The following is a 27,314-nucleotide window of genomic DNA, read 5'->3' as shown; positions in this document are numbered from 1 at the left end:
GAAAATGTAACTACTGGTGCCAGTTGAATGAATCATTCTCTAACCCAGAATCCAGAATTTAATCTACTCTTCTAAAGCTCCTTATATTCATTTTGCAGAGAAGAGTAGGGATTACATGTAATAGGTGATGTGAACAATATATAGCTTCAAGTATTGTTCACTGTTCCTCTTATACTCTGTGCTGTGAATGAGGCAGTGATAGAGAAGAAGTACTGATTCTATTCTCTGGGATCCCCCATCACTAGACATTAAGGTCACACTTCCTTCCTCCTGGTTAGAGACCTGTCACTGCTGCCATCTCTCTACACTATGTTATCTTATAGGTTCTGTCATTGCCTCAAGGATGATCTTAAGTTTGTAACACTGGGCCCTTGGATTCTATTAAAGTCAGAAACATGATGTTCCCAACTTGTATGTAATTAATATTTTAAACCATTCTTATATATTTCAGAGAATATATCATACTGGGTAAAACAATTCCTTATTGCCTTCTCTGTACATAGATATATATGTAGAAGACACTTTAGAAAGACTAGATATGAAAATATTATTGTATTTTTGTCTACGAAGTGGTATAATTTGTTATTTTAAGTTTCTTTTTCTTTCACAGTGACAAAGTATTCATCAGACTTGTTTATTCATGCAATGAATAAGTTTTCTTTTTATAATGAATGAGCATTTTTATAGTCAGCACATAAACATGTACGAATCTTAAATTAATACTGCCTAACATGTAAGGCTTCTAATTTTCTCACCCTCTGAATTTGTTCTGTGATCTCATAGTCCTTTTAGCATCGGGCATTTCTCCCAGCAGCAGAGCTGAAGCCCTTCTGTGCCTAATAGCAGGATGGTTCTGGAAACTGTCAGGAAATATTTGCAGAACCCCAAAGGTAACAGGGAAGATGGACAGGCCTGGCTTTCCTCCAGAGGCAGCTGTGATGGGAGGCTTTATTTTTGAGCCTGACATAGGAATTCCAGTGGTCTAATCAAAACATGAATGGCACCATGAGGCAAATCCAAATGGCTCCTAACTTGCTTGTCACTGCTTGTCATTCACCACTGACAAAGCCACCCCTGGTAGTACAGAAACTTGAGTGCCCACTCTATTTATCTCATTTTCCTTGTATTATAAATAACATCAAAAGATGAGAACATTTTAAGAATTGGCAGATATGAATGGTGCATCTGAAATGTTCACATTTTCTTTTTGCCTTTTTTGGATAATAGGGAAGGAAAGAGAGAAGAAATGTGCACTTATGGGTGGGAACTTGGGCATCAGCTTCCTTTGAGTGAACATTTGACCATCATCCTTTGTCTGTGTAAATGTTTTATCTGGACGTTATTGGTACAGAGAATTTCTTTTTCATAAACATAATCCTATACTTTTATTTTTACTAAAAACAATAAATGTGAAGAGGGTATTCATTTCCAACTCTTGTCCCTCAGTCTCCTGTATTTGTGAAGTGTTCTGCAGACTACCTTTGGTCCCAGTCTCTTGGGACCAGCAAGGAGAGGACACACAATGCATGTACTTCACCTGAGCCTGTAGCACTGTCTCTTGTTCCTTCAGCACTTTGGCCTGAAGTTTCCACTCTGCTGCCTGGTTCAGTAACTGTGAGAAGAAAGAATGCATGGAAAGAATGTCAAATTGTTTTTAAAATTATCCTTTAACTATAATTTGTATATAAAATTTAATTTCTGTCTTATTAACTCTTTCATGTTTCTGGAACTTTGTAAAAAATCTAAGAAAGCTAAAAGAACATGCTAGATAGATTGTTTTTCAATTAAAAACTAGTGATTTGGGGCGGGGATGTGGCTCAAGCGGTAGCGCGCTCGCCTGGCATGCGTGCGGCCTGGGTTCAATCCTCAGCACCACATACAAACAAAGATGTTGTGTCCGCCAAAAACTAAACAATAAATATTAAAATTCTCTCTCTCTCTCTCTCTCTCTCTCTCTCTCTCTCCCTCTCTCTCTCTCTCTCTCTCTCTTAAAAAAAAAACCTAGTGGTTTTAATTTAAAAAAAAGGGGGGTCTAACTCAAGCATGAATCACAAAAAAATTCAGCCTCCCCTCAAATTCTGGAAGCTTTTCTAACAATCCTTTCCAACTATTACTAATCTCTGCTTGAGAATCTCCAGAACCGCCCCACCTGGGCATTGTTGCCAGTAACTGTTCCTTTGTATAAACTGAGAGTAATTTTCCTGGACCCTGTATCCCACTACAGCATGCATGATCCAGTATGAAATATATACTTGGTCTTTGTCCCTGGAGAGCTTGTAACATGCATCCAAATGTCCTAGAGAACATGTTAAAGGGGTATTCTTTCTCAGAGAATATGATTTAGGAAGTATAGGGTGTGACTCTAATCTGTACTACAGCAAATACCCAACATGGTTTGGATATTGGTAGTCCATGGATTACATTTTAAGAAACAAAAGTTGGAGCTGTTGTTCTAAATCCTGCTTTCTGGGGGTTTACATGATCAGAAGTCTTATCACTCTTAAGAGAATATGGGTTTCTGATTTGAAGTTATCCAATGACCACAAGGTTATGTTCTTCAAAATTTATCATTTTTGGTCATGTTTGATAATTGAAGTTATTTAAAAATTACCATTCTAACAAAATGAATTATCTTAAACTTCCTTCTTTCCCCAACAATGATACATGCTTTAATTCATACATTTGAAACATCTCTGACTATGATACACTGTTACAGAGACTTGGGCTTTTGGGGACAGCTGCAGGTTAATTTGAAACATATCTTTGTCACTTAGCAGCATGTACCCTTAACAAGTTGCATATTCTCTTTGAGATTCAATTCTCTCATCTGTAGAATGATCTTACAGCTTTTGGGGAATACTTGGGGTTACTAAGATCAGTAAACACCACCATTCAGTTTTTCAACTTCAAATTATGGAGTTATCTTTGACTTTCCCCATTTCTCACTGTCATGATCTTCAGGTCAGCAGCATTGACTGTTTATTTTTCATTGAAACAACTTTTACCATTTCCATTCTTCGTCTTGGCTGCTTCCTCCCTAATCTAAGTCATCATGTATCTCATTTAGATGCTTTCTTACTCCTCTGTAGTTCATTTTCTACCCAGGAGCCAAATTAATTATTTACAGATGCAAAGCAGACCATGTCACTTCCTTTGCTAAAACCACCCCCTACTTGCCCATTATATATTTTCCAAGCTGTACAAAACTACACAATTTGACCCTTGTTTATCTCTGCAACTTCATTTCCAACCTTTCTCCCACTTATTCAACATTCTCTTGCTTCCCTGACCTTTTCCTATTTCTGGGGTGTGCTAGGCTGGTTCCAGCAGTAGGGTCTTGTTAATGCTGCAGACACTGTTGCTGGAGATTGTTCCACGTGGTGGCTTCTACCAGGCTGGGCTTGACTCAAGCATCTGGTGCCTCTTCCTGATAACTCAGTCTAAAGTAGGCCCCCTCTTTTCACCCCTCTCCTTTTCTCCTTATTTTCCTAATAGTACTTAACTATTATCTGAAATTACCCTTCCTTGTTCATTTGCTTGTTTACTGCATGTCTTATCCCAGTCAGACTCTAATCTGCATGATGGGAGATGGCCCTTGTCTGTCTTGTTCACAGCTATATCTCAGCACCTAATATTATGCTCAGCAGATAATAGGCACTTGAAAAATATTTGCTGAGTATTTGTTGAATGACTAGTTCATGTGAATAATAATGCAGGTAATGGTGCCTCTTACTGGGCTAACCCATTTAGTTCTCCATCGAAGCCCAGGCTCTTCATCAGTCTAGAGCTCTTTGACCATTATCAAAACAACTTTCCTAGAAAAGTCTCAGATATCAAGGTAGACCAGATATGCACACCAACTAAAAGGATAAGTACATATTCCTTTTCTCGTTTATGTTGCTCCTCTGCTTCCTTCATCATTTCTTGTGCCTGCTCAAGTTTTGCATCCACCAGCTTCTGCTGCAGTTCTCTGTGTTTAAATATTTTGTCCAGGTGCTGAGCAAAAATAAAATAAAGAAAGAAAGCTTGGTTTATTATTGGTGTTTAAAAATGGAAAATAGAAAAAAATAATTCACATGAATACTTATTCTTTAGATTATACTGTTTTTAAAAAGGGTGACTAAATCACTAGCATCACTTAGAACTTTATATGTTAAGTGGTGAAGGCACCCAACATTTGACACTACACAAAGGTAGCTGCAAAAGTAAGGGGGTCAGAGTTCAGCAGTGTTAATGATTAAAGTTCTCAACATTATTTTTCTGAATCTGGTAACTAATTGACATGATATTTATTATGCTAGGCAGCAAAGATAATGATCTGTACTACAAAGGCTACAGCATATTAGTTGGAATTTTGACTCTTTCTATGAATATAAAATCTTTAACCACACCATAATAGTGCAGTTTATCATGGCGAATTCTTCACATTCTTGCATTCTTGTCTCAAGGGTTGTAAAAATGTGGTGGGACACCAACATGTGGTCCTAGGTCTGGGAGTAAGGCCCAGGCCTCCTGAATTCTGCTCTGTTGCTGGTGGTGTTATAGTTTGGACCTGAAATGTCCCCCAAAGACCCATGTGTTAAAGTTATAGTGCCTAGCTTGGTGCTGTTGAGAAGTTGTAGAAAATTAAAGTGGGGTCTAGTGGGAGGTCTTTCAGTCATTGGGGGCATGTTCTTGAAGGGATAGTGAGACCTCATCCCTTCTGCCTTCTCTCTCTTTTGCTTCCTGGCAAACCACAAAGTGAGTGGCTTTGTTCCACTATGCACTCCTCACCATGATGATGAGCTGCCTCTCCACAGGCCCAGAAGCAATGGGGTCATTTGATTATGGACTGAAACCTCTAAAACTATAAACTTTTCTCTTTTTAAGATCATTATCTCAGGCATTTGTTATAGTAATAGAAAACTAACTAACACAGGTGGGGATGGCAAGGCCAAGGGTCACAGATGAATTGATACGTAGATGTTTACTGCCCTCCATACCTTTTGATTTCTGGACTTGCTAGATAAAGAGAAGCTTTCAATTCTACCTCAGTGAGATGTGAAATTCTGGCCTTGGACTTTACATAGAACCAATCCCAGGATTATACAGATTATACCAGACCATTCCTATCTGTGGTCTCTATGAAGAGTATGGATATTTCCCCTTTATTCTTTTCCTTCTTCTTCAGCCTGAACCTCTATTATGGAGCAGAATTAATCTTTGTGATAAGATAAAATAGTAGCATGGCATTTTGGCTTATTGAGGAATTTCCTGATTACCTAACTGCTGCAACCATATACTACTGGCTGGTTTTTTCCTTGAAAAAAATCTTAGCACGTGGTTAACAGAGAGCCATTTTGACTATGTTATGTTACATTTTAAGGCAGAGATATAAAATTTGGTTGGAGTGGGGAAAGGAATATTATCATACTCTTGAGAGGAAATCTGAGTCTTAAAAACATTAAACATTAAAATATAATTTTGGGTTAACAAAAGATTCTTACTGCCTTTTTTATGTAAATTACTGAAATTCAAAGTCTTGGCTTTTGTGACAAGAAGGAATTTAATCTGTTTTCCATACATAAAATGTAGAAAATATATTATTTTCTAGTGCATAAGAAATTTGAGATAATTAAATGACATGTTATGTTCAAAGTAAAGTACTTAGCACACTTCCTGATATAAACTAAGCACCAAATAAATATTATAATTATTAATATTATTTTTGGCTTGTGTGATATGTAAACTGTAGACCCTCAATGTATATGACATGGTGATTCTTAAAAGAGAGTGTATATTTTTTTTTCTCCCTTGAGAGGATTTTTAAAGGGTTGATAAATACTGTTTCGATGGATGACTGGGCCCAAGCTTACCATTTTCTATTTACTGCCTAAACTTTGCAGTAATTACAGTTTTGATGAAATCCTATATGACTTTCAGCCAAGTATTTTGTTGTATCATCTGTCTTTATTTTGGCTAGCAAAAGAAATTCAATTCTAACTACTAATCAATTGAGTTGACCATAACTTTCTTATTATCCAAGTTCCCCACCTTACATCCCAGATCAGAATATATGTACAGATATATATACAGTTTTTCTAAACTGTTTGATGTTCTTACCTCCTCTCTGAGCTCATACTGATCAATGATGCTTTTCAGTTTTTCTGCAAGCTCTGTGTTCTCCTGACAGAGCTTCATATTTCGCTCACTCTGCTGCTCTATCTGTGCCTGGATATCTGTCAGGGTAGTTTGAAAATGACTTGTGATCTCCTTCCTTTTCTCTTCTTCCTCACGTGCCCGCTGGAGGGTTTCCTCCTATGGAAAAAATCAAAATATTTTATTATGGTAATTTAAAGCCCTGAAGGTTTAAAGAACTCAGGACAAGGTCAGCAAAAGGAGACTAGTGAGCAGAGTAAGTGGGATATTTTTTTCTCAGTTCTCTACAGCTAATGTTGCTTAGTCCTAAAATAAATGTATGAGCACAGGTTTCAGCTGTGAGTACACAGTCTTCAGAACAGGTGTTGTGAGGACCTTGAATTGAATTTGATCTTGGTGATGAATAGACTTGTTTTAAAGTTGATGGGTCTCCTACTGAGTAAATGAATGGCAGGAATTTCCGACAAACACACAGCCACATGGTTTTGATTTCTTGGTTGGGGCCTGGAAAAAAGACCACTTGGATTTACTGATTGATGAGACAGGTCATGGGTTGCTTTAGTTTGGTACAGGAAGAAGAGCAGTAGATTTAACATTTGTCTATAAAAAACATGGCAAATTAACCACATATCTCATTACTCCAGTTTTATAAGTGATCACAATGTGAACTTTTTCTTAAGAAGCCTTTCATCAGAATGCTTAAAAATAAATTAAGATGAATATAGCTCAATGGAGGCCATTTAAAAATATAAAAGGAAATCTTTTCAAATATACTAGATATTTTATTTCTGGAAGATCAATCATTGCATGTGTTACATGGGTTAATTTAAATGCTCAATGTAAATTTTGAATCTGAAAGTAATATTAAGTTTAAAATCTCTTTAATTCTAAAATTAAACCTATAATTTCCCTTTACTCTTTGTTAACATTGAAGAATTGGAAATTAAATTTTATATTATTTCTGTTCTTTTGTCCTAAATCAGAACTTTCTGTTTATTTCTAACCACTAACAGTGTGCCCAAATTCTCTCTACATCTGTATTGAGAATTGTTTGCTTTGTGATTGTATCTCTCATTCTTTTAGAATAAAAGGGTTTGATCTTGCTACATCATACCAAAGATAGAGACACACTACTGACAAATGATACAGACATTTTAGGATTCCATTCAATTCTGATTAATTGTTAATATGAAAGCTTGCTTCATTGTTGGCAAGTAAAATTACATGGCAGTTATCTACCAAGTTCAAATTATATAATAGGAATTTTAAAAAGAAATAATTATTTTAGCAAATGTAATTGCATGAATCTGTATTTTGATAGAATAATGTGGTCAAAATAAATACTGATCCTAAAAATATATGCATTTCATTTCATCTTTCTTTTACAATATTAACACATTTCCTAACTCTAATATAGCCCTTCTGAATAATAATTTATCCACATCATAAACCTGTATCAAGCAACAACTTCTCAGGGATATTGTAGAATATATTTGTACTTCCTAATCTGAAGAAATTAATCATCTGAGATATGACTTCCCTGAGTTTTATATACTAATGTTTACTATATGTATTTTACTGAAAAGGATTATGACTGTCAGTTAAGAGCAGTTGAATATACATATAATAGTGATTGTCACCTCATTGCTCCTTATATATTTACAAGTCAATAAGCTTTGAATTATAGAACTAAAATCAATGATCAGAATTCATTTGCATTTATAAATATCCCAGCCATATTCATTCCACAAATGAATGAGTAAATGAAAGAACCATCCCAGACTACCCCAGAATTCTTGAGTTTTTCCCAGAAGATGGCTACTGAAAGTGCATTAAACACATGTCAAATCATCATAGCACTCCACAAGTGGCATCTTGCATTTTTGTATTATATTGTTCTTCAATGAGACAAAAGTAAATCTAGGAAATCTTTTAAAATTTGAGTTTTTCATTGATTAATAATTTTCAGTCATTTGAACAGTGACTTAGACAAACTTTTCTTTCTTTATTAAGCACATTTTTTGAAGTGAAAATCAATAGTACAAACAAATTTGAGGGACAAAGCCTGAAACAAACTTTGTAGGCCTCATTGTGTATCTTAGAACTAGTGCCATACCTGGTACATAATCCATAGATATGCAATAAATGTTTATTTAATGAATGAGTAAATGATTAATTTATGTACAGACATCTGAGTAGATTTGACTAGTTGATTCCTATAGTCCTTTTTATATTAAAATTCTGCAAAATGCTGACAACAAGTGCTACTTATTTCTTTACCTAAATCATGTTCCTTAAAGCATTCATTTCTTACTAAGAAGTTTTCAATATAGCTTGAGACTTAGGTTTACTGCTTTAAACTTAGGTAGTATTTTATGGAAACAAGATCATGTCTCAGAGTTTTACTGGTCTTTTCAAAATTATTCTAAACTATGAGGTTTTATGTGTGTGTTTAATTCACTGAATAAGGATTTTTTTTTTTTTCAGTGCGGGGATTGAACCCAGGTTCTCACTCATGCTAGGCAAGCACTCTACTACTGAGCTACATTCTTATCCCTTTTTATTTTACTTTATTTTGAGACAGGGTCTCAGTAAGTTGCTCAGGCTGGCCTCAAACTTGTGATCTTCCTGCCTTAGCCTCCCAAGTAACTGGGGTTATAGGCAGGCACAACCACATATGGCAGAGAAGCAATTTTAATAAAAAATAGTAAAAGTTCAAATTTATAGTGGTAGAAAGACCTGGTTATACATTCTCTTTCTATGTCTTCCCAAGCTTCTATTACAATTAATATTAGATTAATATTAACTATTAATCTAAAATTTAGATTCAAGTACTGAGGCTGTCTCATTATTATGGTCAGGGAAACTCAAACCAAATTGAATCTTCTACAGATACCAACTATAAACTCTGGGCAAAATGCAAGAAACAACTACTTAAAGGAACTGGAGAGTAAAAATTTTGTATATAATCTTAGATTCATAGTTATTATAACTGTAAGCTTGAGGGAAGACTGTAGTTGACAGCAAAATGAGATAGGAAAAACTTCCAGAGAAAGCCAACATACCATCTTTCGGGTCTGCAGGAGTGAAGAGTTCTGGGCAACTATAGCCACTGAAAGGTAAGAAGGAGATTCCCAGGGAATAGAGAGGGACAACCCTAAATTCTGTAAATAAACACTGCCCAGATCTCTGACTGACCCTGAAGTGTACATGTGCAGGATAGAATTAAAGCAATCTAGCTAAGGAAAAAAGAACTAAAATTGAATTTTAGTTGCTGTCCAAGAGGCAAAAGTATGATTTGATTCTGACCAAATTAATTAGTTAAAAAATAATTTACATTCTTCATAGGAGTATAGTAGAATCCAGACTCTTTACAATATTAGTCACAATATCCAGGATACAATTGACAATGGCTTACATGAAAAACCAAGAAAAAAGTGACTCATTCTCAAAAGAAACAATAATCAGAGTAGGCCTGTTCTGTAATGACTCTATGATAGAGAATGAGCAGGGGAAAATTTTAAAGCAAGTATTAAGACTATGCTTGAAGACATAACACTATCACAATGAATTTTAAAAAAATGGAAAACCTCAGTTGAGAACAATAATTTATAAAAAGAACCAAGCAGAAATTCTGAAATTAAAAATTATTAAATCTGAAATTTAAACCTAACTGGATGGATTTATAGAATAGAAATGGACAAAGGAAAGAATCAGTGAATATGAAGATAGATCATTAGAAACATGTAATCTGGAGATAAAAGAGAAAAGAGACTCAAAGACCTGTGGGACAATATCAAGTGCTCTAACACCCATGAAACTGATCTCAAAAGGGAGAGAGAGAGAGGAGGGGCAGGAGGAGGAAAAAGAGGAGATGAGAAAGAGAAGGGTGAGAGAGTGAAAGAGAATGGAGTAGCAAAAATATTAGAAGAGATAGTAACTGAAAAATACTCAAATTTTGTGAGGAAAAAAATATATATATACAAAAAAATTTTGTGAGGAAAAAAAATATATATACAAGCAAATATCACACCCGATATATATGAGGAAAACCACTCCCAGACATAAAGTGGTTAAAGTTCTTAAAACCAAATAGCAACAGAAAGACTGTGAAAGTAGCCTGATAAAAGTGACATATCACATGTAAGGGAACAACAACCCAACTTATTATTGATTTCCATCAGAAATTAATGGAGGCTAGAGTACAGTAGAACAGTTAAGTAAGGATGAAACTTAAAAAAAAAAACATGAACAAATCTTATCAACACTGAATTCTATATCCAATGAACACTGTCTTCAATGATAAAAATAATGACAACAACAATAACAAAACATTTTTAAACATAAAAGACTAAGAGAATTGATTGCCAATAAGATTATACTATAATGAGTAGTGAAGGAGTTCTTCAGGCTGAAAGAAAGTGATAATAGACAGAAAGACAAGAATGGTAAATGTCTAAGTAAAGAAAAAAGACAGTTTTTGCCTTTAACTTTTAAAGGAATATATACGATGGTTAAAATAAAATTATAACATTGTCTCATGGGCTTTATAAATGTATATAATGTATATATATATATACATCAATCATAGCTTAACATAGTGAAAGTAAATGGACATATTTAGTTGCAGTGTTTCTACATATTATTCAGGCAGACTATAAAAAGTTAAAAGTGTAGATTGTAATTACAGAGCAAGTACTGAAGATAAGTGCAAAGAAACTGGGCACAGTGTTGCATGCCTGTAATCATACCTACTCTGGAAACTGAGGTGAGGAAGATTACATGTTCAAGGCCAGTCTGGACAACTTAGTGAAACTCTTATCTCAAAATAAAAAAATCAAAAGGGGTGTAGTTCAGGTAAAGTGCCTGGGTTTAATCCCCAGTTCTAGGAACAACAACAACAAAATACTGCAAAAAGTTATAATTAAAAAACACAAAAGATAAATGAAAATGTTTTCAAGAATATTCAAATCATCCAAAGGAAGGTAGAGAAAGATCAGAGGAACAGAAGATAGGTGGCAAGTACTAAACAAATAATACAATGGTGTCTACAAATTTATCCAGCCACATCAGTATTTACATTATATGCTAATGGACCATTACTTTAATTAAAGTAATGAATGAAAAGAAGCAAGATACCTACAACTACATAGTATCTATAAGATATGTACTTTAATTTATAGACCCAAGTTGAAAATACAGGAATGAAAAGAGATATCCCTGGAAAACAATTAAAGAACACCTGAGTGGCTATATTGATATCAGATAATATAAATATCAAGATGAAGATTATTACCAAAGGACATTTTCTAATGTTAAAGTGGTCAATTCATCAAGGAGACAAAATATTCATAAAAGTGTATATATCTAATATAATTCTTTGAGACACATAAAGAAAGAATAAAGTTAAAAGCAGAAGACAATTCCACAGAGTAGATTTTTGACAACTATTGCTCAGCAATGGGACAATAATTCAGAAAAGACATAAATGACCTAAACTTAATGGTTACCTAAGGAATGCTATATTAACATTCAATACTCATAGTATGTTCATCAAGATAGACAGTATGATGGGCTATATAAATTAAACAATACTTGTAAGTAACCTAGAGGTTAAAGAAAAAGTCGGAAGGGAAGTTAGAAAATATTTTGAATCTGCATCCTGATTTTGGCACTGAAAATATTCATGACCTTGGACAACTGATTTGGATTGCTGAGTCTCAGTTTTCTTCCTCAGTGGAGATATTAACTTTCACAGCATTATTGGTGAAGATCAAATAAAAGAACAGACATACAACACTTAGCACAATTCCTGGCATAATAAAAGTATGTAATTTTATTGTCCATGATTGTAAACCATGACGGAGGGTGTGCAGGCATTCCTCTAGGGGTTTCTGTTATTCTTTCATTCTGCCTTTGATTGTTCCCCAGAGGGTCCAAGCCAGATAATTCTCTCTTTTAATCTCTTTCTTGATACGTTTCTTCACCTTATCTGATTTAGTTGTATCTCCTCATTTCATAATTGTACCGTAAATTGGAAGAATTAATGTCAACACAGAATACTATCACTGGAATACATATATTGACTTGAAGATGGTTATGGTTTGGATATAAAGTGTCCTCCAAAAGCTCATGTGTAAGACAATGCAAGAAGAGGTTTAATTATACCTTTTTGCAGTATTTTTTTTCCCTAGAACTAGGGATTGAACCCAGGCACTTTAGCTGAACTACAGAAGATTTAGAGGAGAATGATTGTGAGATTCTTAACCCAATCTGTGAATTAGTCCCCTGATGGGATTAACTGAGTGGTAACTGCAGGCAGGTGGGGAGTGGCTGGAGTAAGTGGGTTATTGGCAGGGGGTGTACCTTTGAGGGATATATTTTGTGTCTGGTGAGTGGAGTCTCTCTCTGCTTCCTGATCATCATGTAAGTTGCTTTCCTCTGCCACATTCATCTGGCATGCAGTGCTGTCTTACCTTGAGCCCTGAGGAATGGAGCCAGCCTCCTATGGACTGAGACCTCTGAAGTTGTGAGCTCCCAAATAAAGTTTACCCTCCTCTACAATTGTTTTTGTCAGGTGTTTTAGTCACAGCAATGAAAAAGCTGATCAAACCTAGGATAATGTTCCCATCTCCAGGCCCCCATCTATTTTAGGTTTCTGATAGTCCTAGTTCAATCATTGAAAAGATGCCAGAAGCTCATCTCCTCAGACTTGTCATTTGAGAGTTAAGAGTTCATCACACTGGACTTCCATTTCCAGGTATCAAAAACAATTTGGAGTACACAGAACAACTAGTCTTTCCTTCCCCCACCCCCAACTCATAGTGCAAACTAAACAAGGATTTTTATGTCTTTAGTTCTTAAGGTATCTCCTTTTAAATACACTTAATAATAACTACCTCACAGGAACATTAGTGTCTAATTAATTACCATTTGTTAACTGCTTTGGGATTTTCCTCTGGAAAGGGAAATGTGGGTACAGACCATACTATCATCGTGAGAGCCCTGCATCGTGTTTTATTGAATGGAGGAAGTGTCTGCACATAATCGAATTAATCACACTGCTAGGGGCTTATGCTGTAATTATTGAAACCCATGAAGTCTGAGGAAAGCAATCAGTCTATTATTTTGAGATTGAATAATTAAATCCAGAGAGCCTCAGCATTTTTCCAAGTATCTTCTTTTCTCAGTTGACATTTTGGCTCTCAATCTCACTTTATTGTATCAACTAGATTTGTGTCTATTTCTCATGTCATGCAGAATTCATTATAAAATAAAATGAAGAATTTTTACAAATATTTTAAAGTAATCTAGGACTACCCCCCCAAAACAAAACAAAATAAAACAATATCAACAAAAAAATACTCAACCAAATAAGAAGGTAAGGGAAATAGCACTTATTAAGGGTCTGCACTGTGTTACATCTGTGAGTGCCACACACATAAGATGTAATTTTTCCCCAAACACATGGTGAAGCTGGGATAATCACCATTTTATGGATGAGGAAACAAGCACAGGGAGGTAAAATAACTTATTGGAGGTCATAAGTGATCAAATGGCAGAGCCAGTATTTGAACATACTGCTCTGATTCTAAGACTCATGCTCTTTTCACAAGTAGTAGTAACTGCCCATGTCAATATAGCCTGCAAGAAAGTGTGTCATTCTTTGTTTTTTTTCCCCTAAGCCAGTGTGACACATACCTTCAGTGTCTTATTGTGTCTCTGCAGCTCTCGGCACAGACTCTCCAGTTTGCTCCGAGCCAGGATAGCTCTGCTGTGTTCGCTTTGTAATTGGTCCTTTTCTTTCTGGATTTGCATCTGTTTCTTTTGTAGGACCTTTAACTTCTTTTGCTCTGTGCGATGTTCATCCAGCTAGGCATGGGGATACGCATGAGAAAGACAATAATAGAAACTGGGTAGGAATGCTTTGCAGTTGATAGAAAAGGATAAAATCTAGAGACCATTCTGTTGTTGTTCAGAAACTTTTTTTTCTTTTCTTTTTTTTTTTTTTTTTGCTATTATCTGTCCCTCTGGAAACACATGAACTTCACAAATGTTGCCTCTGTAATATTTGTAGATATAGTTTTTAGAGCATATTTATGTTTTACATTATAATTAGTAGTATCTTTTTACTTTGAATTTTTTTGGTAGGTCTAAAAATATTTTTGAGTTTATTTAGTGATGCCAGAGACAAGATAGAAAGACATATCTCAGAATCTGGAAACTGGCAGAATTCATAGCAAAACCTGCATTCGTACAATGGTCAACAGTTTGTCTGCTTGGATTATGTTTTGTTTTTCACAAAACAAACTTCCAGTGCTATTTTTAAAATAGGAAAGAGAAAAGTAGTCTTCTGGTAAGTAGAAGATAAAGTTGTCTTCTTTATAACTTTGGACTTTGAGTGTAGGAAGGAGGAGAATAGAAAGTATCCCTCAACCACCTAAGGACTGACAGTTTTCCACCATAGCATTGGGAATAGCCAGTGCACAGCTCAACAGCATGAAAGGCAAGTTTCTGTAATTTACCCTGCTCCCCACCCATCCCTGCTCACCGACTCCATGCCTGCGGAAAACACATCATGGTGCGTGTTATTTGCCAACCCAGGTAAGCTCTTCTCACGCCCCTCTAGAAACTACAACTAAACTACCAGGAGTGGCTTGTGAAATGAAACCAGTTTTCCCCTGTTCTTTTCATCTTGGAATGGTAAAATTTTAGATAGGTTGACAGGTGAAATATAGGACACTCAGTTACATTTAAATTTCAGATGAATAAGGAATAAATTTTTAGTGTAAATATATCCCAAAAACTGGTGGCATACACTTTTGCCCCCCCCCCAAAAAATGTTACAAATGAAATGTAAATTTAACTGTGTGCACTGAATTTTTATTTGCAAAATCTGGAAGCATTATTTTGGAATCCTATCTCAGTGGAGGAGTATGGGGTCCAAACTCTACAAGCTACCAGAGAGAGATGAGCGCAATTGGTTGAGGGCTTGTCTCACAAGCACAAGGCCCTAGGTTCAATCCCCAGCACCAAAGAGAGACAGAGAGAGAGAGAGAGAGAGAGAGAGAGAGAGAGAGAGAGAGAGAGAGAGAGAGAGAGACTGACTAGCAGATTCTAGGAGGATTCTAGGAATGTCAATCTGAAACTGACCATTGGTGTGGTCATGTTGAAGCAGCATCCCTTTTTCTAAAGATCATTGCTTACTTAGACTCAGTTCTCTTAGAGTCTGAATAGAGTTTAAGCTAGGAAGGTACTAGTCCTAATAATGACCTTGTTGGCTAGCAGAAAGGAAAAGCCCTGGAGAGTCCTTGGTGCTTCTAGACCCCAGCTGTTCCTGCTGTCTCAAAGAGCTTGACACAAATGGGTACAAATTTCACACAAGCCATAATCTGTGCCTCAGTTTACCTCTTTTGAAAAGACATTTGTGTTTTCTGAGCTACATGAACAGCACTCTATCACAATTTCTTCGGTTTACATTTTGATTTTTCCTCCCTTTCTCCTCCTACATTGAAATAACTATATATAAACCCTCAGTTAAGCCAAAGATATGTGTATTTGATATTCTACCTTCATACTCATGTGCAATTTCTACTTAGTAGTGGGAATTAGCATTGGAAAAACACAAGAGCCATGCTACTAAAAATACTGATTGCCGCCTTGGAAAGGCAGTGATCTTCTATTATGTTTCTCATGCTAAACTTCTGTTTACAGAATAGATGTTGTTCTTTCAGGTCACACCATCGTTATTAGACAGTGGTGAAATTTCTCATGCTTATATTTAAATTTTAAATGACATATTCTTCCTTTAAACTTATATATTGTTATTATTGTTAACACCATTATGATTTAGACTACCTTTTAAAGTTTAAATCATATTACAGGGCTTCTCAGCTTCATCACTATTGACACAATGATCCACATAATTTTTTATTGGGCAATATCTTGTCCATTGTAAGTGGTTTAGTACCATCCTTGGCCCCTGTGCACTATATGCTAATAATTCCATCCCACTTTGACTTTCAAGTCTATATTCAGACAGATGCCTGTTGTCCCTTGATGGACAAAACTTCCCATTTGGAGAACACTGTCCTATGCAGCTTTATGTGAGTGTCAGAAGGAAGGTACCCTGGATGTATTTTTTAAGCTGGAAAAGAGATGATTTGTGCTCACTCATTGACTATTTACCATTTTAGTTATACTGCAAGATCATACAAATCTAAAATTTAAATATATTTTACTTTGATCTAAGTGAAACTTCTTTTTAATATAAAATCTCTTAACTTTCTGATCTTTTTAAAAAATTAGTATGTGGATAATTTTAGTGAAATAATTCAGATTTATGTGAATGCATATGAATGCATGGAACTTCTTAATAAATGAAAGTAAACATATTGCAACTAAGTCAACCTTAGCTAAATGTTGGGTTTTGTGATTTAACAATGCACCTAAGCATGGTTTTTTTGTACAATCGTAACAGGCATATAGAATTTTATCTGCAATCTCTCTTTTAAAAAAGTAAAATTAATACCAAATGCTAAATTAGAATTGCTTTGATGATGTTGTTTTAACTACCTAAAAGTTAAAAAAAAAACTTGCAGAAACTGTTTTTCTTAGGCCATTTCTTAATTTAGTCATGTGTCCTTATTTATTAATGAACTTACCCTTATTTATTAATGAATACAATGGTGGATAATATTACAGGATTCAGGCTAAAAGGATGAGTGAACTAAAGTGTCAGTTTGATTCAGAGCTTTGAAATTTATGATTTATTCCATGTTAACAATGATATTTCAGATGTTTTCTACATTAATATCCAAATTAATGAGCAAGGAAATAGGCTCTCTTCTCCAAGTAAAAAATTAAAATTCTTCATGTTTTTTCCATCCTGAAAAAGAAATGTAATGAATTTTGGAGAGCAAATTTTTTCCTTACTCACTTTTTCTGGGAATGATATTTGGAGTTTTAAAGTTTGTTATAGGAGAATAAACAAATGCCAAAGTATAGTAATTAAGGTTTGAATTGAGTTAGATTTCCTAGCAAATAACCTCTGCGGAGATGACTGCTTGACTAGGAAGATGAGTGGGTTCAGGTGGTCGTTGGGGCCAAGGTGAACAACCCTGACTCGTGGAGGAATCTTGGTCAGGCTGGAGAAGTGATTCTTCTCCAATACACTACTGTGGTAATGCAGCACTGTAAGTGACATCCTGTGCTGATTCAGAATTCAATCCAGTAAAGCCAAGTACAGAATGGAGCTCTAGAAACCAAACAAGAATGGCCTTGGTATGAGTAGATAAGTTGAAGGGGCAGCCGGAATCTATTTCTTTCTAGTTTCTTATTGAAACTAGAGATATTGCCCTCACTGAGCCCTCCTCTTTTCTCTTATTGGCCAGTTTTAAAGCCTGAGAAGAAGATGCCCATTCAACAACTCTTATATAACTTGGTTTGGCTTCCCTTGATTCTGGGGCCCTGTTGAGAGGAAGGCTGCCAGGGGAGGACCTGGAAGTAGGCACAGAACAATTCTCATGGAACGATTACTTTGCTATTGTAGGGGAGGAGAGAAGAAGGAGAAATAGAGAAATGAGCCATACCAGACAAGAGTGTGCCATAAACTGAGGGGTAGCATTAATTCAACTCTCTGCCTTCCTTCCTTTGTTCCTTGGAGATATGACTGAATAATAGTTTAAGATTTAATTATCCTTATGTTGAGTATATTTCTGCTTTATTCTAAAGTTTAAAAGAACTTAAAAATATCCATGATTTTCAATTACCTGTACTTTTCTCTCATTCCCAAAATTATGCACATAGGTGAAGGTAGATTCTGATTCTATCCTTTTTCTTTTTTACTGTTATTTATCAATTTTTCTTTTCCCTAAAAAATTCTTTTATGAATTTTAGTTTTGATATTGCTGATCAAAAAAAAAAAAGAGCCAATCAAAGATCTTACCAATTCAGCATACTTCTTGAGTAAAAAATCAAGCTTTTCTTCAGGTGTCTGTAGCTTGTTCAGATTTTGCATTAGCAAGTTGGCTTCTTTGCCTTAAAAAAGGGCATAGAGGAGTGTTACTTAAAAAATAAGTGTTGAGCTTGTAGTTAGTTAATATGGACTGGTATCTCAGATTGGTTACTTGCAAGTTACTACCAACATTGACCAAGTTACTAACCTTTCTAAACCTCAGATACAATTTTCTTTCTTTCTTGGGTGGGGGGGAGATATTGGGGATTAAACTCAAGAGCACTTGACTACTGAGCTACATCCCCAGCCCTATTTTGGGTTTTATTTAGATAGAGGGTCTCACTCAGTTGCTTAGTGCCCACTATTGCTGAGGCTGGCTTGAACTCATGATCCTCCTGCCTCAGCCTCCTTTTCCTATACAAAAGGATGACACCTACCTCATAGAGTGAGGATTATGATTAGCTGAGAAGTTTATGAAAAATTCGTGCTACAAGTTCATGTCATGGTAAACTCTCAATGTTTGCTGTAAGAATAATGCCCAAATTTTCATCTTAAGAATTCATTCTTGTTACTTTCTGCCTTGTATTCTTAATATTCAAAAGACACATTATGTATCAAAATACTGACTTATGAAAGAATAAATCACCTATTTTCCTACTTTCATAAGAAGCAAAACAACAAGTCAAAATTCCTGGTTAGCATAAAAAGGCCAGTATCAACACATGGAATTGCTAAAATTAAAATTAAAAGCAGAGAAACTTGACAGTGTAGTGTGCTCATTTACTGATCCCCGTCCATATTCTTTTAGTATCCCTTTCTCCTCTATTTGCTCACAAACCTGTTCTATGATCATATATTCTATCATATATAATGTAAACTCTAATCATATATCCCACCAAACAGAATAAGATCAATATAGAAGGAAAACATTCGAAACATGGAAGAACTTTTCCACAGTTCTTTTTTTGCTCCATGATTCTGGACTTGGGCTTCTCAGGGCTTCCTTTGCCCCACCCAGGCCTTATTAATCTCTGATGGCAGTTTCATTTTCTGCTCACAATTGGACTTGGTGCTACATTTTAAAACTAATCTGTCCATGATTATTTAACAGGGATTCTCAGGGTTTTCAAAGTGGGGTGGTCAAACCATCCAATAGAGCCCATGTTTCTGACACAAATTCACACTAGAATGTTAACCAATTTTGACAACCTATTCCTCAAGAACCGACATTTCATCTTGGCTAGAATATCTGCTTCCATACCGAACAGGCAAATGTGTGATGGAATTATGGTTGCCTAGAGGAACTATGGGCATGGAATATGTACTAAAAAATTATTAACTGTTAACCTGAAATTCAAAGTTTACTGGGCATATTTTATTTTTATTTACTTAATCTGGCAACCTTACATGAAATTTAAGAATTTTAGGTCTAGAAGAAACTTCAAAGACTATCCAGACTAACTGGTTTACTTTTACAGATAAAGTATCTAAGACTCAGAAAAAAAAAAACAAAGTTATATAATTAGTGCTGGCATGACCAAGGCTTGAATCCAAGGTTACTCTTCTTGTTCTAAATCACTCACTGTACTGCAATGGGGAATTTGGATTCTAGGGAAACCCAGAGAAATAAAAGAAAATTCTTTTGAAATAAAGAAAAATGACCTCATTCCCAGCCATTAGGTTTTATCTGTCTTTGCCCAGTGAAATAATTCAGATTAGAGACACAGCCTAAGACAAGGGAGAAGGTGTGCGTGAGTGGGGCCTCTCATCTCCTCATTTATAGCCTGTGGCATGATGCTTTCCTTTGCAATTGATAGTCACTGCTGCCTCACCCTTACTGGATGCATGATTTCAGTTACTCCTCTAGCATCTGGGATGATCTGCACCTTGACTTGAGACCAGGAAATTGAACAACTACTCTCCGGGTTATTGTTACTCATTAAAGGCAAGTGATTACAGTGGATCAGGCCTAGCAGTGTTTGGCCAATGGCAAGTGCTCAGTAAACATTGATAATAATAGGATAAAACAAAGCCAACTATCTCACACTGGTATCATGTGAATACTACAACTAGAGGAAAGACGGGTCTTATTCTCACCTGTGACTTTCAGTGTATGCTGGGACACCTCTCATTTTGAGTACTGACATATGAAATCATTACTTGTTTTATTTGGTGGAGTTAGAAACAATTGAGTGAGTCCAATGGTTCTGTCTCCCCAATTAAGAATCTCTCTCCTTAGGTTTTGTTTTCAGTAGCTGTACAGACAGTCTATTGTTAATATTGTTTATTTAACCTTTGTATTCATTAAGGTCCTTTCTGCTCTAAAAGTCATTATTTTGTATAGAAGGTTAACATTCAGATATATCAATACACCTTTGAAAAAACAAATACACCTTTAACAAAACAAAAAATTCAACAAATTTGAGATAGAGTACGTGTCCAATTTATAAATTTGTGACATCAGAGACTTTAGGTTTTAAACTTGAATTGTTTTTGTTTGACTAGGCTTTTGTTTGAGGAAGAGGGGAATAGCTAGAGAATTGCTTATCCTCTAAGAAAAGCTATAATTACATTCCCATGGAAACAGGGTCATTTGCTGACACAGTTAGATACAGGGCAAAAACAACTGACTTGACTGTGAAACATCGTATAAGGAGGGGGATCACCTGCCTCCTCTTTGATGTGTCATTCCACAGCAAGCTTTACTTCTTCCCCATTACAGCTGGGGAAGGCATATGGCTACCACACTGCAAAAGGCTCTGTTTTGCCACAATAAAACCCACTATTCTATGTAATTAATATGCACCAAGAGGAAACATAAAAATTAAAATTAAAGAGCAGGAAAATCCTAACAAAGAAAATGCTAGGTTGGATAGAAGTCTACATGAAAGTTGAACCACCTGTGCAGCTAGAGTGTCACATGTGGCTGTGGTCACTGGCACAGTTGTACTGGAATCTGAAGGTATTATTTTCACATCAAAGAAATTAAAAATCTTAAATTAAGACAACTGAACCAGCTGTAGCAATGTGGGTCAGAATTTTTCCTGAACTTCTAGCATAGTAATGATTGTTTATACTAAATATAGTGGTCAACTTATGTAGATTTGATGTATTCAAACTTCCAAAACTATGTTTTGTCTTTTCCAAAATTATTTTTTTGATCTTTGGGACCAAAATTTTGTCTTAAATACATATTTGTGTGCCTTTGTATCCTCTTCCTGGTTTCCATATGTTGTGATCAAAACTTACAACAGTAATATTATAAACATTCTTTCAATGTTAGACCCAAATTGACATTTCAATATTAATTGTCCCTAATAATATAATTTTTAAAATAACATATGTAAGACAAATAATTACTGAGCATCTATGCATATCTTTTCAAGGAAATAAGCTTCATATAACTAGAGAATAGGAAGGATAATCTAGTTAAATTCACACTGGACTAAAAAGAGGAGACATGAGTTCTAAAACTGACTCTGTCATTGTTGAGCAACCTTTCTTTGCATTTTTTATACCCTCAATTTTCTTGTTTATAAGATTAGTGGGTTAACTCAATGGATTCTGAGTTTAGTCCTAGAGTAACTTTTTTTTTTGTCAGACTCTTAAACTCTCTGCATTTTAATTTCCCTGTGTATAAAATTTGTTGACTAGATGGATTCTGAGCTCAGAATGGACCTGTGTATCAGCTTTGTTTTTCTCCCAGGTTTATACTTCAAACCTATGACTTCCTAGTCAGTCAGTTATAACCAAAGTATTAGAAGGTATATTATATATTATGATTGTCTTAATCTTATTATTTTGTGGTACTTTTGCAGTCCATGTAAGGTTGTCAAAGAAATGATTACTAAATCACTATGACCCTGAAGGGTGGGGTGAGGAAGAATGGGGGATACTTTAGATATTAACAAGACACTTGTGGAAACTTTAACATAGTACCATATAATGGGGAATCTTTTTGTTTGTTTGTTTGTTTGTTTCTTTTTCTTTGGTATTTTTCTGGATACTTTTCATCTTTATGGTGAGTGGATCAAGTCTGTCATTAGAATGTATCTTTTAGCATTTCTTGAAAGCTTTGCAACAATGAGTTCAATCATCAAGGAGATCCCACTGCAATGGAGATTTACTTTTAAGTTTGCAGATAATAATTTGTTATTGCAGTTTGAACCCATTTCTAACTCCAGTGTCTGTATCCTTTTACTCTGTACACACTATCTTCTAGAAATGAATAAGATGTCATCACTTTTATTGATAGGTTATCCATCTAGTATAGAAGGCAGATATATAAGCAAATAATTGGGGCTGGGGATGTGGCTCAAGCAGTAGCACGCTCGCCTGGCATGCGTGTGTCCCGGGTTTGATCCTCAGCATCACATACAAAAACAAAGATGTTGTGTCCGCTGAAAACTAAAAAATAAATATTAAAAAATTCTCTCTCTCTCTCTTTTAAAAAAAAATAAGCAAATAATTGCTGCAGATTAGTGGTAAATTAAGGAAAGTGAGGCTAATTCTACCTGGGCACGGCATAAGAGGTGGCATTTGTAGGAAGTGTTCCAGGGAAGACAGGAAGAGGGACTTTCCATGTGCAGTAACATTCTTTCAGTACATAGCTATAAAATTAGCATTCTTATTCTTCTTTCACAGCTATCTTAGGTACTATCAATCCTTTGTGCTCTTCAAAAAATATTTCCTTTCCCTGATTTTGCACTTCTCCTATGTAACAATTAGTCTACATATCTGCTTTCCTCTCTATACCTAAATATCCTTGACTAAAAGTCCATGGCTTATATATTTTTGTGTACCTCTCACTGTGCCTCATAAAGACCAGGCATTAAGAAATAAATATTCATTGAACAAAAGAATTAATAAGAGTTCAAGTATATATTTTCTGCAGTTGTTGACAAATGCAATTGATAACATTTCTGGTGAATTCTATGCAGTGAGAAATATTTTATATAATAATGGAACACATACTACTAAGTGATCTAATTGACACTCATTGTATATACAAACCTATCTATATTTTAATATTTTGCTTATATCTAGACTCCACTAGTTTTGCTTTAAACAATTTCTTTCTCATTCATTCATTCATTCATTCTTATAACAAATATCTATTGAACTTAAAATGTGTCATCCTCTGTTCTATGGAATATGCATCCAGTGACATCAAATACACATACACCCTCTTGAGACACTGCTTTTGAGACAAAGATCTAGTAAGGAGGAAATACATTAAGCAGATAATTTAAAAAATCATTTCAAATACCAATGAAAGCTATGATGGAAAGATACATAGTACTGTAAAGACCCAAAACAGTTAAGAATTATCTAGTGTTTGGCTAAGGAAATGCCATTTTAGTGGTGAATTGAATGATGAGTACGAGTCAAGTGTCCAAATGGCTGAATTGGGGTGGCAGTGAGGAATGTGTAGAGATTTTTAGGTAAATAAAATTGGGAAATGTACAGTCCCTTGGGGAATAGAACATGGCATTCAATTCTTTGAAAGAGAAGATCAGAATGATTGCAGGGAGAGTGGTAACAGGGTCACAATATTCAGGTAGAGGATGCTGAAAAGGAGCAGAGGTCTGTGAGGTAAAGCTGGGACTGCTTGGGGTTAGACAATTAGGGCCTCAAAAAAATCTGTTATAAATTTTGGTTTTCTCCCTGCAAGCAACAGGAAGCCATTGAGACAGAGAGTAGATATGTAATGTGTTGAAAATTTACTTGTGCTCTATTGAAGGGAAGTGACTAGAAACTTTAGGAAACTCTGATGGAAGGTATTCTGGTAATCCAAATATGAGATGTGGCTTTTAATAAAGGTTGGAGGAAGTACCCTGTTTTAGGAATAAATAAAAGTCATGTATTAGAAAATAAGTACTTGCCTAATCCTTTTAGGATTTTCTTTTCCAATTTTTGCTCTTTATTGCCAACAGGTTCTTTGACTATGGATGGTTCTTCAGAAGCAAGGGGTTCTCTTTCGGCCTCTTCATTGGTTTCCTCACAGTCCCCATCCTCATTGTCAGGTGCCTCTGCATTTTCAGGATGCTCCTGTGTTTTGGCAGAGCCTTCTTTTCCTATTGTACTGGCAGCAGATCCATACAAGTTAATAATGTCTTCCAGTTGTCGATTCAACTCTTCGGAGATATCCTGAGCTCCCTTTACAGGGTGCACACTTGTTGTCTGCTCTGGTTCTTGGAGCGAGGTTGAGGAATCCTGACCATTTTGCTTCCCCAGGCCATTTTGATTAGGTGATGATGAACTGTCTCCTGGCAGAATTGACTCTTCAGTTGAGAGCTGTTCAGAGTGATTAGTCTCCATACTGGAAGTAGTGTCTAGTGGTAAGGACAGTTAGGTTTTACTTATTAATCCAGTTACATATTAATGGGCAGGATACTTCCCAAATAGGTACCAATTAATATGTTTTCTAAGATTTAATGACTGTACTTTAATAAACTATTGATATCACAATTAGTAAAGTAGAAACAATGGGAAGCCCTTTTTCAAATCAAGTTACATTACCCACATATTTTTTGTTTTCTATAGCATCCCTTATTATTGATATTAACTGATTAATTTGTGCTGTTGATTTTTGTATTATTTGACATTTTGCTTAGGCAAATTTGTATCATGATTTTCTTATATAATTCTGTATAGAGTTACAATCATTGAAGATACAGGATATATATGTTTTCCTTCAAACTTAAAATTGTCAAGAGCCATTGTTCTTATTAAAATCATTCATAATAATAATATCCTTAAACTCTATTTTGATTTGTAAGTCAAGATTTGATTAGTATGCTTTGATGTAAATGCATCACTATGCTACTATAGGAGATATTTCTTGGTTTTCTAGTATATGCTTTTTCCCAGATGAGCAGCATGCAGTTATCAATCAACAAAACACTTTTGGAGGATCAAACTAGCATTGCTTTTGGAATAAGACAGGGAACGAGGGAAGGTATACCTAAACCAAATAATATGGAAACATAATAATGCCTATATTGTTAATTTCTTACATTTCTGCAATTTCCTCTTATTCCACTCTAAAAATTTGACTTTTTTTTTAAAGAAGAAAATAAATCATTATTTACTAAGTCACGAAGCTCTAGGAAAATGTAATATTTTTAAAGAAATAGCAGTGCATGATAAACAAGGAAGAGATGAACTGGAAAAATAATTTAGATATAATATGGGCTGTTCGGGAACAGGCATGAAAGAGTGGGCTGAAGATTCTAGAGATTCTGGCCACTATTATTTTTAGGGTTGTAATAAATTTAACTTAGTCCTTTAAGCTGTGGTGTTTTTATTTGTAAATAATATTTAATAATGAAGATGATAATTAGCAGTATAAAACTATGGCAAGATTCTCACAATTCACAAGTTTTGCTATTCTGTTGGCAAGAAAATAAAAACAAAAACATACTATTCTCTAAACAGCACAGCTTCCTTCTCCTATTCTTAGGTGAGTAGACATCAAATGCTTGGATGACAATGGGAGGGGAAATTTCAGTGTACAGACATTACCACCCACCTATGGCTCTCACCAAATACACATTAACTTAGAAGGAAGCAAGTTCACCAATTTAATTTATCAACTTGATTATCAAATTATGCAGCCAACAGCTTCATTGTCTTGTCACTGGATTTTTTTTTTTATCCTGACCTCCACTTAGGATGCACATTCATCTATATATAACTTGTGCCTCCTAATCTTGGAGAGATACACATAGCACCTGCTGTCCAGCCAGAGCTATTTTAAGTTCTTCTAAAAATGAATCATGGCATTTAGCAATTCATCCTTGAAACCCAAGAAAATAATTTTTAAATCAATTGAAATAGTAAACATTAGCTAGTTTAAAGCCATATGTGGCATTTCAAGTGTTGGGGAGATTATTCTAGGATGAGATAAATCTAAAATAAACCAAATCAAAGTTTAAGGCAATTACTTTAAAACTCTGTCCATATAATTTTACTGTGATTAAACTACATGCAAGTGTTTTGTTTGTATTTGATTTATTCATTTACCAGATACCATAGTCATTGAGGTTTTTAATACTTAGTTCTGTGGATATTTAACTTTAAACTCCTATTCCATATGTATTTTAAAACAGAATACTTGAGTCATTGTAAGCCACAGGACAACTTAATCCCTAAAGAGGCCTTTGTGAAAACATAGTCAAAAAATTTTATTACTTTTAAATGATCCTTTTTATAGTAATGTATTTTACAACAAAGAAATTATTTCTAAATTTTATCTTCTATGAACTTTATGGGCTCCCACCCTCCTCTGAGAATTTTTCACTTGTACAGGCAGTCCCAGCAAACTATCCCACACACCATGCCTTCCTGAGCCACACATTTTAATTATTCAAATACAACAATGGAAAGTTCTTCAACAGTTCACTGGCAGTCTCAAAGCTGCAAGTTTGGAACACCACAAACCGCACCCTCATCTATCTTCTCACAGGGCCTGGGGGAGTGTTTGTCACACTTACCAGAAGGCAAGGAGCTAAGCAGGAAGAGAAGAGAGAGGAAAGAGGGAGCAAAAAAGCAAGTCAGAGCCGCAGCAACAGCAGGAGCAGGCAGGCGGGTGGCATTCTTACAAGGCTGAGAGAAACCACACACACACACACACACACATATAAACACACACAGCCCACAAGCACAAGGAGGCAGCAGGAGGGGGTGGGGCAGGGAACATGAACATCATATGACATAGTAAGAGAGAATACGAGCAGCTGGTAGACCTTATCAGACTCTCCATGTTTTGTTCTTTTAAAAATTCAAATCCTGCTTAGCCCCCTGATGAATGCAGTTTTTCACCATTGTCATTCTTTTGAATAGAGATCAATTTTTCTTATTTCTTGGTTTATCTCCAGTGTGGTTTATGAGTCATCATTTTTTTTTTTTTTTCCTTCTTGGGTTAGCCTAATTAGTGTCAGGTTTCTTACAGAATCATGGAGAAAGAAAAACAGTGGCATAATAAAAAGGAAGTGTCAGAGCCACCTGAATTCTGGTGTCAGTGGTATATTTGCAGAGTTTGAAATAAAAATTTAGATGGCTGTTTTGGCCCCGAGTTTTGTGTAACTTTGATGTGCATGGAAATTGGAACGATCTCAGATCTTCCTCTGGTGACTGTGTTCCCATTTCAGATGAATTCTAAGAGAAGCATTCCACCATGTGCTCCTTGATGGTGGATTGCTTTCACCCTTTATAG

The 27,314-nt window shown here is 35.4% G+C and overlaps 1 protein-coding gene across 1 annotated transcript in view; it reads right to left on the bottom strand.

Annotated features, from left to right (window-relative positions):
• Txlnb (taxilin beta) overlaps positions 1 to 26,721 on the bottom strand; it is a 41,343-nt gene extending 14,622 nt beyond the window's left edge. Inside the window, exons 1-7 of the mRNA XM_005329814.5 lie at positions 26,593 to 26,721; positions 23,980 to 24,429; positions 18,086 to 18,177; positions 13,840 to 14,010; positions 6,103 to 6,297; positions 3,877 to 3,996; positions 1,538 to 1,612 (exon numbers count right to left, since the gene is read on the bottom strand). Coding sequence (XP_005329871.2) covers positions 1,538 to 1,612; positions 3,877 to 3,996; positions 6,103 to 6,297; positions 13,840 to 14,010; positions 18,086 to 18,177; positions 23,980 to 24,415 — 1,089 coding nt within the window. The 5' untranslated portion in view covers positions 24,416 to 24,429; positions 26,593 to 26,721. The remainder of the gene's footprint in view (positions 1 to 1,537; positions 1,613 to 3,876; positions 3,997 to 6,102; positions 6,298 to 13,839; positions 14,011 to 18,085; positions 18,178 to 23,979; positions 24,430 to 26,592) is intronic.
• Positions 26,722 to 27,314: the final 593 nt, after the last annotated feature.

The sequence above is a fragment of the Ictidomys tridecemlineatus genome, chromosome 8 (assembly GCF_052094955.1).
Source record: "Ictidomys tridecemlineatus isolate mIctTri1 chromosome 8, mIctTri1.hap1, whole genome shotgun sequence".
NCBI classification, from domain to species: domain Eukaryota; kingdom Metazoa; phylum Chordata; class Mammalia; order Rodentia; family Sciuridae; genus Ictidomys; species Ictidomys tridecemlineatus.
This window is presented reverse-complemented; position numbering and strand designations above follow the sequence as displayed.